The sequence below is a fragment of the Linepithema humile genome, chromosome 2 (assembly GCF_040581485.1).
Source record: "Linepithema humile isolate Giens D197 chromosome 2, Lhum_UNIL_v1.0, whole genome shotgun sequence".
In the NCBI taxonomy this organism is placed as follows: Eukaryota; Metazoa; Arthropoda; class Insecta; order Hymenoptera; family Formicidae; genus Linepithema; species Linepithema humile.
Window position 1 is genome coordinate 109,899 of NC_090129.1, and position 18,325 is coordinate 128,223.

An 18,325-nucleotide genomic window follows, 5' to 3' on the forward strand; every position below is an offset into this window, starting at 1 on the left:
GACTCGCTGATTGGTTGGTTATTGTGCGCGTCTGGCCCGACTGTAGCTAGCTCCATCTCAGTGATGCCAAAATGAGGACGCGTCTCACACGACAAAATCGTAAATCCGAGTACATGTGTTGCGCAGAATGCATTGCGCAGCACATGTACGCGGATTCTCAATGGTGCGCGTATAGACCGCGTCTGCATTTTGGCGTTATTGCTTCAGCTGGCTGGGGCGTCGTTCGACAGGGGCGTATGCGGGTACGACTTTGGACGCCCACTCTATTAAAGAAGGCTAAACCACGCGTACCTCCTACTTTCTCTATTCTTTTGCTTCTTCCCCTCTTTCACCTAGTACATACATCGAGCATGCATCGATAATACTGAACGTAGCAGGTAGCTCGTGTGGCATTTTTATAGCGTGTATAATGTGAATTGCGATTGCAGTGAGTATATAAAATACCAATTTTATCACAGATTTTAATAAAAATGTTTATTCGACAGCCTTTTAAAACTCATAAAAGAAATTGGAGACAAAAATTGTCGCATTATACTTTGAAAAGAATAATCAAGCGCTAGTTGATATTTTTAGGTTTTGAGGTTAGAAATGATGGGCATGCGCTGATAAAAATAGCGCGTAAAATTTAAATTGTAACATGTCGTATGACAAAAATTAATTAATATTAATTTACATTTAATATTGCATTGTAGATATACAAATACTTACTCTCTTCAGAGCGACACTTTTTACTTTTTCAATTTTCTTTTATAAACAAAAAATGACGAAGACTTTCATTAAAATTTGTAACGAAATCGATATTCTGTCTAATATAACATTTAATATAATGATATACCAAGATTTAAGTATTGAAAAAAAACTAGATAAGACAATAATTATTCTAATTGTTTGCTGTTAGCATTTGAAATGAGAATAAAGAATGAAACAAGTTACGCACGCACACACACCCAGGGTAATGGGTCAACATAACATATCATATTGCAATGATAATAAATTATAGGACTATAAATCTTTCATAATATTTATAATTTGTACAATCTCAGCATTAATGACGATCAAGGTAACAGTACATATAAATAATAAATTTTCTCAAGTTTGAAAGGACTATCGAGATTTCTTTGAGAATTACATAACATTCTTAAAACTTTATACATACTCCTGTATTCACAATCCCCACTTTGTACAAGGAATAAATGTTTGCGTATTAACGAGAAGGACAATAATTATTCTGAATTAAATAATGTACAATTGTAATACTGTAAATATGAATATTGTGACAATTGAAGAGTAAAATTCCTATGTTACATAGAATTATTTAGTACAAGAGTAGAGAATATAGTTATATCTGTGATGAATCTACATCAACAGTATGTATAAATAAAAAAGAATGTGAGTGTCCAACAATTTATACATAACACAGATGTTACAAACAAATAATACACCACCGCATTAAATATCAAGTATATAAGTTATGAAGAATTTCTTGCAACAAACCTAACATTTTCTTTTTATAGTTTTCAGTTGCAGTACGATTTTTGAATTATTCGCAAAAATCTACGCAATAAATGTGCGTAGAACAAAATTTTGGTATCGTGAATTACTTGAATTTATAAGTGTTTCATGTGTTGCTTTTAGATATTGTTTGCAATAGGTTTATTTCGCGAGAAATTTGTGCAATTGTTGGTTTTAACAATATGTAAGTGCACACCTGGTGGAACAAACCGATGTTTTGTAATAAATACGCGAATAAATATGAAAAATGTGACATTAAATATCTCAAAACCTTACAGCACAGGAATGGATTTCTTTACAATCCTCCACCGGATCTTTCAACACTTATTTGTTTCTTGAGCATTTCCTTTTCATGTTGCGCTTCCTCCATTTCAGCCATGCGTGCAAAACGTGAATATGCCACATGACCAGATTTTATAGCTGACATCATCTGTAAGTAAAAACGACACATGTATATATATCTACATATGTAACAAAAGCTAGTTTAAAGTTTGTGTTAACAAATACATGTATCAAAAAGATGTTCAACAAAATGCTATATATGGAGTGAACCATTTATCATAATTGCCACAAATATTCCAAAAAGTATACAATTTATCAAAAAACTATCTCAGATAAAAGTCGAAGGATTCGAAAGTATATGTAGCACAACAATGTTTGTTTGAATAATCTTAAAAATTTTCAAGTATAACTGATAGCTGATGTGAAAATGTTTTTTTTCACAACGGTTTTGATAATACTAATTTTTGCATTCGCAATTTTGCACGTAGCAAGAGCTACGTGCTCTTTCAAACCTTTCAACTTTGGGATATTTTTTTATATATTTCAGATATTTACAGTGATCATGATAAATAGTTGACACTGTATAAGATAATTTCAAATAATTATTATAAATAATGATACAAACACAATATAAATATACACAGAGAAACACAAAATTGCGACAAATTGCTAATTTCTCTATCAGTCCCAACCTGATATTAGATGGATTAGTATCACAAATAACACAACATTATGTATCGTATAAAAGAATGTCATTTAAGAGAAATGATTCACTAGCTAAGAGCGATAAGTAGCAATAAGAAAAAGAAAATGCAAAGAAAAACAACCGGCTACGATTGTATGCACGATGCATAATGCATAATGCATCACAGACCTGAAGATATTCATCCAATTCAACTTGACCGTTCATATTGGTGTCGATTTCGCGTAGAATTTCGTGAAGTTCTTCACCCGGTACTTCCTTATCTCCAAAGAGCTGCGAAGAGCAAAAGAATGTATGTTAAATATGTTCAATGATTTACCTGCAAGTAGTCTTGCAATTCCATTTGACCATTGTAAGTGAGATCAATTTCACTTAATAAACTGTGCATCTCGTCCTGGCTCATTCTTATGCCTAACACCTGTATATTGATTAATTAATGGATATTGATAAGAATAATAATAAACAAAGGGGAAGCAATAAAAAGTGTCATTGAAAAAAGATTAAAATTAAAATTCATAATACACTAACCTTCAGCCCTCGTCTAATATCATTGATAGATACATATCCCTTTTTATCCTTATCTATGATTCTGAAGCGCTTAATGTAAAGTTGAATCTCATCCTTGGTAAGATTGATGGGAATTTTGTCACGAGAAGCACGATTCACCATTTGGCCCATTTCTTGAGCGAGAAAGTCACTGGCTTCGCGATATTGTTTTTTTTTCTCCTCTGCTGACCAATGCAGTTCCTCGGCCATAATATCTATGATGACTGGCAATGCCTCTTGAGCCGCTTGCACGTTAAGAAAAGCGAGTCTTAATCGACGCGCGATCATGTCGATTGTAGTTCTAGCGTATTCTCGTACACCATAGCGTATCTGAAATATTAACAAATATTAACGATATTCCAGAGAAAAAGTTATTGTATTATCTTGGCAATTTTGGAAACATCCTGCAGTTCTCTAAGGATTAATCGTCGATCGATATTTAAACAATTTACGCAAGAGCACTTACTTCAGCGTCGATGTACGGAAATTCCGGATGAATTTTTTTCCCAATAATTGGCCACCGTTTTCCCGTGAGGGAAGCCATTTTAGCTACGGCAAATGCACGATCTCCGTAGCTCTTGGACAAATGTTGCGCGACTTCACATTCCAAGCCGAAATCTTGCACCAATCTGATGTACATCGTAGGGCTCCAGCCTTGAGCACCTTCCAGAAGAAAGCCGTCAGTTTGGCAAGGTCTTTCTGGTTCCAAATCGCAAGCTTCAAACATATATCAAGAAATACCTTTTAGAGCGCTAATCCATGTGTTATGTAAGCGTATAACGTATATCGAAGTAGTGTATAGAATAGAGCAGCCAAGAACAAACACATAAGAAAGTAGGTTTTTTAATTAAGATCACTGTTAATCGATCCTTCTGATATACCTTTTATGGCTGCGTCAATGGTTTCTTGAGCCATTGCTCGGTAAGTCGTCCACTTGCCGCCTGCTATTGTGATGAGATTCGTAGGACTAACATGCACAATGTGATTTCTGGCAAGCGACTGTGTGTTCGGTTTGTTCGGATCGGAAACGAGCGGCCTAATACCGCTCCAGGCGGAGAGAACATCTCCACGGCGTACCTCGACGTCCGGATTGAGATAGTTTTTCACTTCCTGCAGGATAAACATGATCTCGTCTTCCGTGGGCCGAGGATTATGCGTTACTTCGCACGGTAAATCGGTTGTTCCCGCGATAGTTTGCTTTTGCCAAGGCAGAAAGAAGATCACTCGGCCATCGCTCGTCGCTGGATCGAGTAAACCCATCTGATCGGGACTGATAATATCGCATAAAAGTATCGATACATATATATAAGTGTGTATATATATGTGTGTGTGTGTGTATATATATATATATATATATAACGAATTAAGCAATATGGATTTTCCAATGAAAACATAGTCACACAATTGAACATAAAGCATGTGAAATGCATTTGATGGAATGTTTTTTTAATTTTCATACATAATCACTAGTTTGTATTAATGCAACTTTTTTCATTCTATATCATAATCCTTACTTTATACTTGTTATCTTTGTTGAAATAACTATAGCATATATAATGATTGTTAATAGAAAAACCAATCATCTACCTGTACAATTGTAATTTAATAAAAAAGAAGACAACTTTTGTTTTAATATAATGATAATTCATTGTAATCTCTTTTCATTGCATCTTTCTTAATAAATCTATTGAGTCGTAATAATCTTTCTATCACTTAATAATTTATCGATTACTGATTAATCAAGTTTAATCAACTTAATTTTTGAAAGCAAACAGAGATTAGAGAGAAAACAGTACTTCGGTGTTCATTGCTAAAGAAAATTTTAACCATTTGCATTTCACTGATACTATTATGGCGGCATCATAGCATACATAGTATGCACCACACACTCCACATTGACGCCAATACAACACAACATGTGTAATGATCTGCATGATTAGGAAATAAATAAAATAAATAAATAAAATTTGAATTTACAACTGCGCCATAAAAATGTTTCAAATTACTGAAATTGACAACCATGATTCCGAAACAAATTTTCGACTCTGCTTTGTAGCTATGTTGACTTGTGTCGATTGGTGTGATTGCAAGAAAACACTTATATCGACACGTGTCTCAGCAGTATTATCCTTTTTATATTACCTGTAATAACCTGGCAATACTATGTGAACTCCGGAAGACGGACAGCAAATAGACTTAACATTCTGGTCGTCCATTTTTCTGATGTGATCAGTGAAGGGGCCGGTGGCGTTAATTATTGCTTTAGCCTTCACATCCCATTCTTCTCCTGTAAGCTCGTCTCTAAGATGAGCTCCTACGAGGACTCGCTTGCCATCCTTTTCAAGTGAAAAGAAATCTTTCCATGAAACATTCTCATTTTATTTAAAAATACGTACCTTATCAAGACCTTTTAACAAGTTGACCACTTTAACATGATTTACAACTGTGGCCCCGTGTCTCGAAGCTGTCAAAGCAACTGCCAAATTCATCCTAGCATCGTCTTGTTGGCCTGTGTTATGTCAAATAACATTAACAGATAGATATGCACTAGCTTGCTGTATGAAAATTAGAAGAAAAAGAGAAACAAAGCGAGAAATGCATACCATCATAATAGACAATAGCGCCTGTCAATTTGTCGCCTTTCAGCATAGGAAAAAGTTCCAAAGCGTTTGATTTACTTAGATAGTATGACGATTTGACCGTTTTGCTACCTGCTACGAGATCGTACATCTTAATGCCGAACCAGTAATAAGGAATCTGCCACCATCTGAGTAGAGTAATAGATACATACATACATACATACATACATATATATATATATATATATATATATATATATATATATATATTTATAAAAGTTGAGTAACATTGTGAAAAGTTATTTCAAACACATAATAAACATACGTATAAACTGGTAGCATAATGGGCAACGGATGCGCCAGATGCGGTGCACTTTGCAGCATCGAGGCACGTTCGTGAAGTGCCTCTTTTACCATTCTGTACTGTTCGACGTCTAACTGCATAATCGCTTTCTGCAAGTATCGTACGCCACCGTGGATTAATTTTGTGCTTCGAGAAGAAGTACCAGATGCAAAATCGTCTGCTTCGACTAACGCCGTCTTTAAACCTTTAAGAGAGAAAAAAAACGAAAATGATCCAATTTTACTTGAATGGGTGAAAAGCCAGCAATAATGAAACAAACGTACCTCGTGTGCAAGCGTCTAGAGCACATCCTGCTCCTGTCGCACCACCTCCAATTATCAATACATCATAGTCTTGTGACTTCAAAGTTTTTACTTGATCCTCCCGTGTGGGTAAAGTTCTTCGAGGTGGTCTTGGTTTTCCCTTTTCGGCGTGCACCTGCAACCAAACATTATAGTATCAAGAACACTGTTACACACAAAATATAGATATATGATCAAAAGTTAAAAATAGACCAGTGCGATGAAAGATACAAAAGACACTGTGATATACATAATAATAATAAGAAATATATTAGATGTAGAAATAAGTTTTTTTCCGATTTTTCAGTAAAATCAAAACTTTATTTAAAATGAACTAAAAAAGTTCAATCATCGAAATAATGTTCATTATTATTGATGACCTTACACAGAACATTTACACCCACTTTCCTTCCTCTCAGCTTCTTTATTTGATGTAAACAATGCGAAATGGCTTTTTCCATTATTCTGGATTATTTTGCGAATTTCTTTTAAATTTATATTGCGTTTTTGTTTTGAACGATTGTACTAATTAGGTAAAATCAGAGTCGGAAAGAATTCATTTCTACATCTAATACATATACGCGTGCAATCTCCAAGAAATCTCGGCATTTTCAATCGTAGCATTAACACGACAACATCGCGATGTGCTTACTGTAGTATCTGATAAGAGAAAATAGGAAGTGAGAGTACCGGCACCCACGGCACTCGCTCCTGCTACAAGTAATCTGAGGGACATCCTCGATGGCGCAACTCCTCGCAATCTTCTTTAGAAAATCTGAAAAAAAATTTGTTATAAAATACACCTAATAAAAAATTAGAATATTACATAGAATATTGTATATTTTTACATCATGACTGTGATTATGAACACAGCGGCGACGCTGTTTTAGCTGTTTCAAAGCAACTGGAGCAATTGACAACTAAAGGTTAATATTTATAATATTTATATTTATATCAATATTTATTGATGGTGGAAAACGAGTTAATATATGTATATACTAAATAATGAAGAAAAGTATAATTATTTATCAAAATAATAGGAACTTATATAAAGCAATTAACAGATTTCAAAGTATTTGCACGATAATAAGAAAAAATAAGCAATATTTTGATTTAATAATATTATCTGTGACTTATTTAAACGAATATTTTTACTCATCATGAGATGTCATGAGAAGTTTCAAAATTTTTAACAAATTCCTTGACTACACCACAATTACATGCTAATACTTTCAAATCTGTTAGTTGCTTTATATAAGTGGTGATATAAATAGAATGATATAAGTGGATTGATATAAATATAAATATTATAAATATTAATTGCTCCAGTTGCTTTGAAATAGCCAAAACAGCATTTCCGCTGTATTCATAACCAGTCATGATGTAAAAATATGTAAAGTCGGAACACGCCGACTCGATATGCCTTGACACCCGTGCAAGTTTGTGTATTAAGGCATTCCTGTGACAGAGTATACATTTGAGCACTTAATGTCATAAAATAATTTTATGACATAGAATGTTATATATATTCATATAAAGTGAGATACTTGTTGAGAAATTACCATCTCAAATTATTCGTAGACATATCGAAAGCTATGAAGATCACCTTTTATTCGAAACATTCCATACTTTTTTACAGAAATCAAAAAAGCATTTAATTATATTTTAAAGATTAATAATAAGTAGAAAAAGTCTAAACTAGGACACTTTGTGCTATCTCTCTCTCTCTCTCTCTCTCTCTGCCTCTCTGTGCCTTTATTATACGTGATCTATAAATAATTTAAAGATTGTGCATTGTATCGTGAAATACCCGACATAAAGCTGAAGCTTATTATTATAATTATTACTACCAACACCACCACTACAACCACTGGTCTGTTCGATAACCTTGATAATAGTTTGAAGCACGTGGGATTACGTAAATAACATTCGGTGTTACACCCACGCGGAGCGATAAACGCGGTCATGTAATCGGCTCGTGTAACAGGATTACGTATCAATGATTAGTCATTACTTGACGGAATGCTCTATCTTGATCTTTAAATCTTATATCGGATATGAATTACATTCTTTGACTGAAAAAGAGAAAACTATCGACGTATAATTCACATGAGGATACGTTATTCTAGAGCTTCTAGTAGTTTTCGTACAGATTTATAGAAAGAAAATATAGTAAGAAAATTATATACCGTAAAGTTCGCTGCGGGGCTAGCTGGCATTTGGCCCAGGGTCAAAATTTCGTAAAACAAGTATCAAACGCGTACAATGCCGGACTCGATGTTGTGCAAACGATTGTATTTAAAATAGCGTTCGTCAAGTTCGTAAGTATATTCGTGCCAAGCTCGCTTGGAGATGTCTGCTCGCATCAACCACACATTACGCATCGCTCATATACCTAACTATTACGTGTCATTTAATTCTCATCCTTTTTCTATTCACTTACATGATATCGAGCTCGATATCAAATCTATTGTGTCACGAATTTATCTTTATTTCTCATTGACATCCCGCTACGAGACATATTTTGGATTAGTTTTTCTTATTCTTTTCCTTTTTGGTTAATTTTAGCGTTTGATCAGCGAATCAATTAAGAAATTCGAAAATAAGATACAAGTTTGCTCGCTAAATATTAACAAGTGTAAAAGTTGCATCGTCGCAGTAACAAGTGACTGTTAGTGCAGTTAACGATATTGCTGCAAGCAGTGAGACACACTTGAAAAAATAGAATCTAAATTAAAGCTGATTTTATGGGTTTCACGAATACTCACTGCTAGAACCAGCTAGAAAGACGTGACTTTCGTTTACACTGAACGTATGTTGCGATACTAGGATTTCACGGAGCACATAACTTCAAACAGCCACCAATAGTAAACACGGAGCGTCAATAACGACAACCGATGGCCAACAGCAATTGACAGTAACTGAGATACGCCGAGATCAGCTGCTAGAATCGAAGGGCAATAGTAAAAATGCGAGAGCCATGCGAGAATACGATTATATTACAAATGGTAGCCAGTAGAGCCCGTTAGTTATCAAGCCCGTGAGACGATCATTTCTTTGCAGATTCCTTCGTTAACGACTTCATTGCAGAGAAAATAGAAAACTGTAAATGGATATGCAGATACCAAAAAAAAAATATATATACAGGGTGCGTCAGCTAAATCCGGACAAAACAAATTGTTTATTAAAACACTCTTTAGACTCAGAAAAAACTTGAAATTATGAAATATTTTTTTGTACGTTGCTTAAGGGATCCTCTCTGAGTACAATTATTCTATATAACCCCCGTTTGCTGCGATCACTGCTTCAATCCTTTGCCTGAAGTGCGAGCACGCTCTTTTCAACTGCTCCTTGTGTAAATCAACGAATGCTGCTTCAATAGCGGCTTGAAGAGTTGCCACATTGGGGTGCCTGGACTTGTTAGACAATCTTTCAATAACGCCCCAAACATAATAATCTAGGGGGTTTAAATCCGGACTATTAGGAGGCCAGAATTCCTTGGACCAAAACGCATCCACGTTATCGTTAAGCCAATTTTGCACTAATTGGCTTGTGTGAGCCGGTGCACCGTCTTGTTGAAAAATGTACGGCCTCCCGGAGGCCGTAGTTTCCATCCATGGCTTTATTACAGTCCTCAAAATCCGGAGGTAAACCTCTTTCGTGATGGTTTCTCCCTTTTTAAAGAAATACGGCGGCATGACATCACCCTCATTAGAGACGACGCTTAAGACGTGACCATTGGCTGGAAACTTCGTCCTGCCTATTATGGGGACATCCTCGGAATCACGGGCGAGCCAACGGTCGTTCCTTCGACTCACTTTTGTCAATCTCGAGTACTTGAAGAACCGAATAATTTCGATCGGCGAACGTCCGGCGCGAAGCGCTTCAATTATCGCCGCTCTTCGATTGTATTCCGCACTTGATTTTATTGACTCGGACATTTTAAAGGTTATACACGTTTTACACAAACATTTGACTAACGCGAACATTAACAATCATTTGTTCCTAAATTCACACGTAGCAAGGAATTCTAATTTAATTTTGTCCAGATTTAGCTGACGCACCCTGTATATATATACACAATGTGTTGAAACAAAATAATACTCTTTGTTATTCAACAGCAAATATCTGTACAAGTTAGGCACTCGCGTACATCACAAATCATTATTCGTACAAAGATTCATGTACATAAGTTTCGTATTCTATATCATTATATGGATCAAAAACTTAACTCTAGAAACATACACTGTCATGTATGATTAACATCTATAAAATATATCTATATGTATGTGTACACGTATGTTGTGTATACATATATAAGAATATCCGGAAAGATGTGCGGTTTTTAGATATAGAAGAAAAAGCAAATAAATCTCAATGTGACATCAGCTTTGCTGCAAATAACCATTTGATTTATACGCAATAAAAGATAAATCCATTTTAACTTAAAAAAATATTGTTTTAACAAATTTATTTCTACTTCTTTTGTAAAATTGTATCGTTATTTATTGTTTTTTTTATTTCCAAAAATGCTACTCAACCGACAAAAAGGATAATATGTACTGTATATGAGGAAGACATGCTAGCTGGAAGAAAGTTGTTCAAAAGTAATTTATCAAATTTAAAGTTGGAAATTTGAATATCACAACAATGAGAAAAACTCGAATAGACTATCCATTACTGATGACGATCAAATTATAGCTGTGATAAATGAAAATCCACGTTACACTTAGAAAGTTATCCGACATTTAAAATGTTTCCAAAAGTACTATTTACAAACATCTGACAAAGTTGGAAACATAAAAAATACTGTAAAAACCGCACAAACTTTCCGAATATATATATAATAGTAACATGTAAACATAATACAAATGCAGAGAATGTACGATGATTAGATGTACAATAAATAGCAAAAATCGTTGGAGAGAGAGAATCAAGACACACGCAGTATACGCTAAAACCTACTATTTACACAAGTTGTTATATCAAAATATACGATCATTCTTATTACACAATATTAGTGATCCTAATAAGAGAGAAGTACGTTCCAATTAGAAATAAACATCACGTCGGAACTTTGTCGAAGATTTACACTTCATCGGAAGCGAGTGCTTCTTTGCCATCGGGAGAAGCTGATTTCTCTTTTCTCGCTTCTTCCTTCATTTGAAGAGCGACCGCTGATTCCAAGACTCGTATCCTTCCTTCGTGTTTTACAATTACGGCTTTCAATTTTCTTATTTCTTCTCTGCATTCCTTCAACAATTCCTCCTGCAATAGCAAGTAAAAAAGGAGAAATTATTCAGTTGTACAAAAGCCAACATGGAATGGATAAAATCTTGATACATACACAAGCTCCTGGCGAAACTTGCGTGGTATTTTGTGCAGCGTTAGACGCAACTTTGGCGCCTTTATTCAATATATTAGATTTCTTTTGTACTTTAAGTTCATTCTTAGATGCGGATGGCTGATAGCCGTCCCTGAGAGATATCAATACAGGCTCTGCATCGGTACCGGACTCCCATTCTTCCGCCGAAATGGCAGCGGTATCACCAGCAGTATCGGGATATAGATCTTCTTGGAAGAGCTCAGACTGGAACATAATTTATATACTTGTTACTAATTCACTTTTAGACTCAACTTTCATATTTTTCGTTTTCTACTTTTCAAACTAAAGCAACACTCTTACCTTTCTCGGCACTGTCATAGATACTACTTGGCAAAAACCTGAATTGTTTAATCGATAGAATCTTGTTATTTCACAGCTATTAACGTCACAGCCTCGTTTTGGCATCATTCCTATACCTCGTTGAGGATCGGGAGTTTGAAAAGTATTGATATAGTGAACAAATGGCGGTTCGGGTGTAATTTCAAAATATCGGATCACAGAATCACCCTTGCCGCACAAGTATACTAAATTTGTATCGGGATCGTACAGAGGGAACATAACTCCGTTACTCGTGTCTAATTCTACCATAACTATAGGCTCGCCCAACATATCGGGAGCACGTAATGAATATTGTCTTTCCGACATTTTACTGAAACCAGTCGTAAAGATCAAGCCACCCCTGAAAAATATAATATAAGTAATTTATCAATTTATCCAGAATCATTCAATGTCAATATATTATATTGTATAATGCCGTAGCGCATCTTTTGCGCGCGCACATGTCTTATGCTAAAGAAATAATTGTTTATATATTCTTATGCAAAATGAAGAAATTAATCATCAAAACTTTACTACATCCACCTTATTACCACCATATAAATCAAAATAAATATATCACAATAATGCTTGCATCGTCTTTTATCATAAAAGATACATGTGTTGTAACTGTTACAATTACTAGTATAAACTTCTAATTAAACATAATGGTCTAGCGAATGTTTCTTTTTTTCACAAGCACAATTAATATGATATAATATTGTTTTATAAGGATATAACTATGTCTCTACCAAAGAATTAATAATCGTTGGTGCAACTTTGGTAAAAATTACTTACTGCGTTCTAAAATTTACAGTGTTACAGTTTGAATTAATAATTTGGCGTAAAATACTTACTGCAACATCTATGGAGAATTATAGAGCACACATCTTGATATTCGTATTTATTAAGTCGGCATCTTCGTCATGTCGAAAATTCAGACTGCTGATTTTCCATTAATAATTACAGAGAATCTCGCACTACACAAACCGGAAATATAAAGTCATAAAAAGAAATGTACTTTTTATGTGTGTATACAAATATGTTTCTTTTATAAAACATTCGCGAAAAGAAACACAAAATAATATTACGATATATGTTGACGCAAGTACATAGTCGCATCAAATTATTAGTCGAAAATGATATCACAAAAAGCAAGAGAGAAGATAATGTAGAAAGAAAGAGCTCGAATATTGTGGCTACATTAAAGAAATCATCTATTGGCAATTTCTGCCGCAGTATAATTTGTCTGTATTGTATTGTCACTGATATTTTTTTTGTGTAAAAAGGTGGATGTATATCATTTGATGATTACATTTTCTAAATACTTTTACACGTTCTTTTGTCAATAATTTTTCAGCGACATAGTAATGGTATAAAAAGTAAGAGTTGTGACTCTTTATACAATAGTACTCACATTCCTTCATTTATTTTCTACATCCACACTCATGCAAATTCACTCGTTAGCGGTGTGTAAAAAATACACTCTTCCTCTTATAAAATTATAATAAGATATAAGAATATTATTGTAATATGTCAAATACTAGCAACGCGGCAAGCGGAATTATATCGTGTTTATATGAGAATATTAAAGAAATCATGAAAAACATGTTATCAAACATGTTATATTAATTACGCATTTACATCAAACACAATGTGTGATAAAGTGAGAAATCGAAAATTTAACATATTTATATTTGTAAAAATAATGATACAATAATGTATAATTCGGCAACATATTTGATTTTTTGAAATTGAAACGATGTAACTGAGCATGTAATAAATATTGATGCAACTGAAATGAGATGCAACTAAAAATCAATATCTAATATAGTTGTCGATAAAAAATTAGACTTGGACATTATTATATATCTTGTCAGGAAAACATATCATGTTTTTAGTTTACACATTCACAGTTATGATACTTGGTGAATTAACATTTGAAAAATTTCATCTACATGTTTTTCAATATATCTCTACACAGATACACACATGTACGTATGCGCGCGCGCATTTTCCTTTCAATTACATCAATCTTATATGCATAACAATAAAAAAGAAGCGACAAGATGCTGAGAGAAGTGTATAACATTAAGAGCACATACCTAAGGAAGATGGCACGAGTAGCTTTGCTTCCTTCATGCGCTATAGCTTCTTCTAACACTTCACCCGATCGTGGATCCAAAATTCTAATCTTTTTATCTTTACAAGTAGTAACTAATCGAGATCCATCCCAGTTCCAACATGCGGAATAAACCACATCTGGATGACAATCAATGCGGACTAAAGCTTCTCCTGTACCCACATTCCAAATAATAACAAGATTGTCCGAGCCAGCTGTGAGCAACACATTCAATGCAGATGGATGCCATAGCACTAAACCAACTCTGCGTTGATGCAATTGTAGATCTACTATCGATTCAGTCAACGTTCTAGAAATACCCCCATCAGGTATCTGCCATACTTTGACAACACAATCTTCGGAACCAGAAGCTATGACGTTATCATTATGAGGACACCATGCAATATCTAATACAGGTCCTTTGTGTCCACCTACTAGAGGATAGTCTGCTGATATTCTTCCTACCTACAAACGTTTTACAATAGAAATTTACAATAGGAACTATCCATCGTCAATATGAAGATTTTAAAACAAATAACAGATACTAGACTACGAGTTACTAGGAAAATATGTACTGCACAAAGAAAATTTTTCTTCGTTAATCTAACAAAGCAATGTATGTGATAAATACTGAGCTGATACAAAGATACAGAGCTTAAATGCATAGCATATACTTCAGTCAAATTGTGTTATAAATAAAACAAGGAAAACTTGTAGCAAATTTGTTAGATGCACTAGTGCACTGTTATATGCATCAAAGTATCGTTCAGAAATCAATGTAAAAATATGTAAGCTTATTGAATTGATGAAATGCTCAGTATAATTCATTATTTTACTAAGATGACTTTTAGTAGGATACTTCTGAACATTTCAAACTGTTTATATTACATTTGTACAATTGGATAAATTAAAAAAAGTATGACAGACTTAAATCTGCGCTTAGTATGCACTAGTGTAGCCAATCGAATTCATGATTAATGATAACATTTAACTAGATCGCCAAATCAGGTCAAACAAATAGGTATTTAAGAAATGCAAAAGAGCTCACCTTATTGTGCGGCAAGACTATGAAGGCACCGCCACCCGCCGATTCTACGATAATGGCGAGAAATTTCGGATTTACGGCACAAAACGTAGAGTCCCACGACGATTTGGACACTCTAATATTATCGTAACATTGTTCACGTTTCAGGGGGGTTCCGTACACGTGGCGAAACTTGCTTGTGCGTACCACGCGAAAAGACATGTCTGCACCTGTTTTCAATTACAAAGCAGATGTGAGATAGAAAAACCGATCAAGTATCTGTAAGGAGTATCTCGCTACGTATGATTCATTTATTATAGTTATTTTAATAAATGATCGGCACGTATGTCCGCTACGCGACTGCGGGAGTGGGCGTCGCGTGGAACATTTCCATTTTATAAATAGATTCCTCACTCTTCACAGTCTCATTCAAAACGAAGCAAGATGACCGAAATAAGAATACATTTCAAACGTTGGTCACTTTTCCACACACACATATATATTAACACTTTTAGCTTATTTAGTGTGTGCGCACTGACATATGGTAACAGCTTTATCGATTATCGCGACGAACGTACGAAGAAAACGTTTCCTACACGCTCCTTACATGGTGCATCGAAAAATGATTTTGATTTACCGAAATAGACTCTCGCGCGCGCGCGCGCGCGTGTGTGTGTGTGTGTGTGTGTGTAATTGTGGCTGTGGCCGCGCCCGCGCCGTGCATAGCAAGAACGCGAGATCCATGATTCAGAGTAATTCAAAATAATATACACGTATCATCTACTCACGATACATATGTTAACGCAGTAGAGCTTCCTTTTTTCAATTTATACAAAATTTATACAAAATATTGAATATAGCGGTGAAATTTCAATCTACCTCAAATTACACGCTCAATTGCATGAGCAATGCAAACTGGGGAAACCGATAAAAACTATTGTTATCATGGTGTTATCTCATTCTGGAATATGACGCATTCTCAACAAGTGTTAATCATTGTTGACGCTGAAGAATAATCGACAGGAAACAAATGAAAACCACATTCCACTACATCGTTTATATGGCTAAACGTAACTCGATCGGACAACCAATTGACGTAGCGACGTCAGAAACACGAGGCTCACTCGTTTAAGAATACCTTATTTGGAAATGCACACCCTGCTGATTCGATCGACACCCTCATGCAATATTGCTACGCCTATCATCGGTTAATCTCGGTCGAATTTTCGGTCTTTTCCTCTTTTTTTTCATTCTCTGTCTTTCTTAAGCGCGCCAACCGCTGCATGTTTCTTTTACGATTTTGTTTCATTCTTACCGTCAACGTTCTTATCAAATACGCGAATTACCGATACAAGCCATAATGTATAAAATTCTTATAAAGTCATGTAAATAAGTTGCGCACTATTTTTTCACCAATTACATGCATAAAACAAAACTTACAGATTAATTTTTCTTGTTGTGACAGAAAATGCACACTTTTGGAAAAGAAGTCTTTTCCCCGCACCCTAACCACGAGCGCTGACGAGGATGATGAAAGACACTAATAAAATGCTATTGAAGATCGACAACCTCATGAATCTTACATGATGCGAGAGATCACTGCGCCCTCTCAATATTGCAACCAAAATAACAAAATTTGCACTACTTCGTTGTCTTAAGCCTGTATCAGACTATGCAACTTGTTGCAGCAATTTGCAAGGATAAATCTGAGTAAGGCCGGCGTCACATAGAACCCGTAATCCGTAATCCGCACCGAAAGTCCGCAAAAGTTACTAGGGATTGCGTCCGTAACGTTACGTGTGTTTTATCTCCTTGTGTCCCATGGAGCCGTAATTCCATGAAATTTCCGTAAAAGTTACTAAAAGTTACTAGTTGTTACTAGTAATGCTTTTTTTAATTTTATTTATTTAACTAAATTTGACGATTTAATTAAAATTTTTGTTAAAATTATAATATATTCTGTAGTTTTCTTATAAATAAAATACAAATAAACAATTATAATCTGTTAAATAAAAAATAGTAATACCGTTACGTGTGTATTTACGGCTCCATGGGACACAAGGAGAAAAAACACACGTAACGTTACGGACGCAATCCCTAGTAACTTTTGCGGACTTCCGGTGCGGATTACGGATTACGGGTTCTATGTGACGCCGGCCTAACGGTATTACTATTTTTTATTTAACAGATTATAATTGTTTATTTGTATTTTATTCATAAGAAAACTACAGAATATATTATAATTTTAACAAAAATTTTAATTAAATCGTCAAATTTAGTTAAATAAATAAAATTAAAAAAAGCATTACTAGTAACAACTAGTAACTTTTAGTAACTTTTACGGAAATTTCATGGAATTACGGCTCCATGGGACACAAGGAGATAAAACATACGTAACGTTACGGACGCAATCCCTAGTAACTTTTGCGGACTTCCGGTGCGGATTACGGATTACGGGTTCTATGTGACGCCAGCCTTAGGCCGGCGTCACATAGAACCCGTAATCCGTAATCCGCACCGAAAGTCCGCAAAAGTTACTAGGGATTGCGTCCGTAACGTTACGTATGTTTTTTCTCCTTGTGTCCCATGGAGCCGTAAATACACACGTAACGGTATTACTATTTTTTATTTAACAAATTATAATTGTTTATTTGTATTTTATTCATAAGAAAACTACAGAATATATTATAATTTTAACAAAAATTTTAATTAAATCGTCAAATTTAGTTAAATAAATAAAATTAAAAAAAGCATTACTAGTAATAACTAGTAACTTTTAGTAACTTTTACGGAAATTTCATGGAATTACGGCTCCATGGGACACAAGGAGATAAAACACACGTAACGTTACGTATGTTTTTTCTCCTTGTGTCCCATGGAGCCGTAAATACACACGTAACGGTATTACTATTTTTTATTTAACAAATTATAATTGTTTATTTGTATTTTATTCATAAGAAAACTACAGAATATATTATAATTTTAACAAAAATTTTAATTAAATCGTCAAATTTAGTTAAATAAATAAAATTAAAAAAAGCATTACTAGTAATAACTAGTAACTTTTAGTAACTTTTACGGAAATTTCATGGAATTACGGCTCCATGGGACACAAGGAGATAAAACACACGTAACGTTACGGACGCAATCCCTAGTAACTTTTGCGGACTTTTGGTGCGGATTACGGATTACGGGTTCTATGTGACGCCGG

The 18,325-nt window shown here is 34.6% G+C and overlaps 2 protein-coding genes and 1 long non-coding RNA gene across 5 annotated transcripts; 1 reads left to right on the forward strand and 2 right to left on the reverse strand.

The window, feature by feature from the left end:
- Positions 1-15: 15 nt before the first annotated feature.
- On the forward strand, positions 16-1,787 carry LOC136997765 (uncharacterized). The gene is made up of 2 exons (XR_010888409.1): positions 16-427; positions 899-1,787. It is a non-coding gene; the product is annotated as an uncharacterized lncRNA (long non-coding RNA).
- Gpo1 (glycerophosphate oxidase 1) lies at positions 1,008-10,218 on the reverse strand. 3 transcript variants are annotated; one of them, XM_012369478.2, is made up of 12 exons: positions 9,036-10,218; positions 6,920-7,042; positions 6,250-6,403; positions 5,948-6,170; positions 5,647-5,810; positions 5,440-5,552; positions 5,186-5,379; positions 3,925-4,313; positions 3,510-3,760; positions 3,026-3,373; positions 2,669-2,770; positions 1,008-1,942 (listed from the first exon to the last, which is right to left on the reverse strand). In XM_012369478.2, exons 2-12 carry the CDS (start codon positions 7,001-7,003, stop codon positions 1,808-1,810), a joined length of 2,157 nt encoding a protein of 718 aa, XP_012224901.1. In that variant the 5' UTR covers positions 7,004-7,042; positions 9,036-10,218; the 3' UTR covers positions 1,008-1,807. The 3 variants fall into 3 exon arrangements, with proteins under 3 accessions (XP_012224901.1, XP_012224903.1, XP_012224902.1); XM_012369480.2 differs by lacking the exon at positions 2,669-2,770 and adding an exon at positions 2,817-2,915; XM_012369479.2 differs by lacking the exon at positions 9,036-10,218 and adding an exon at positions 8,457-8,973.
- A 136-nt stretch (positions 10,219-10,354) lies between these two features.
- On the reverse strand, positions 10,355-16,677 carry coro (protein coronin). The gene is made up of 6 exons (XM_012369488.2): positions 16,555-16,677; positions 15,139-15,344; positions 14,074-14,555; positions 11,954-12,332; positions 11,615-11,857; positions 10,355-11,535 (listed from the first exon to the last, which is right to left on the reverse strand). Exons 2-6 carry the CDS (start codon positions 15,334-15,336, stop codon positions 11,356-11,358), a joined length of 1,482 nt encoding a protein of 493 aa, XP_012224911.1. The 5' UTR covers positions 15,337-15,344; positions 16,555-16,677; the 3' UTR covers positions 10,355-11,355.
- Between the last annotated feature and the right edge of the window lie 1,648 nt (positions 16,678-18,325).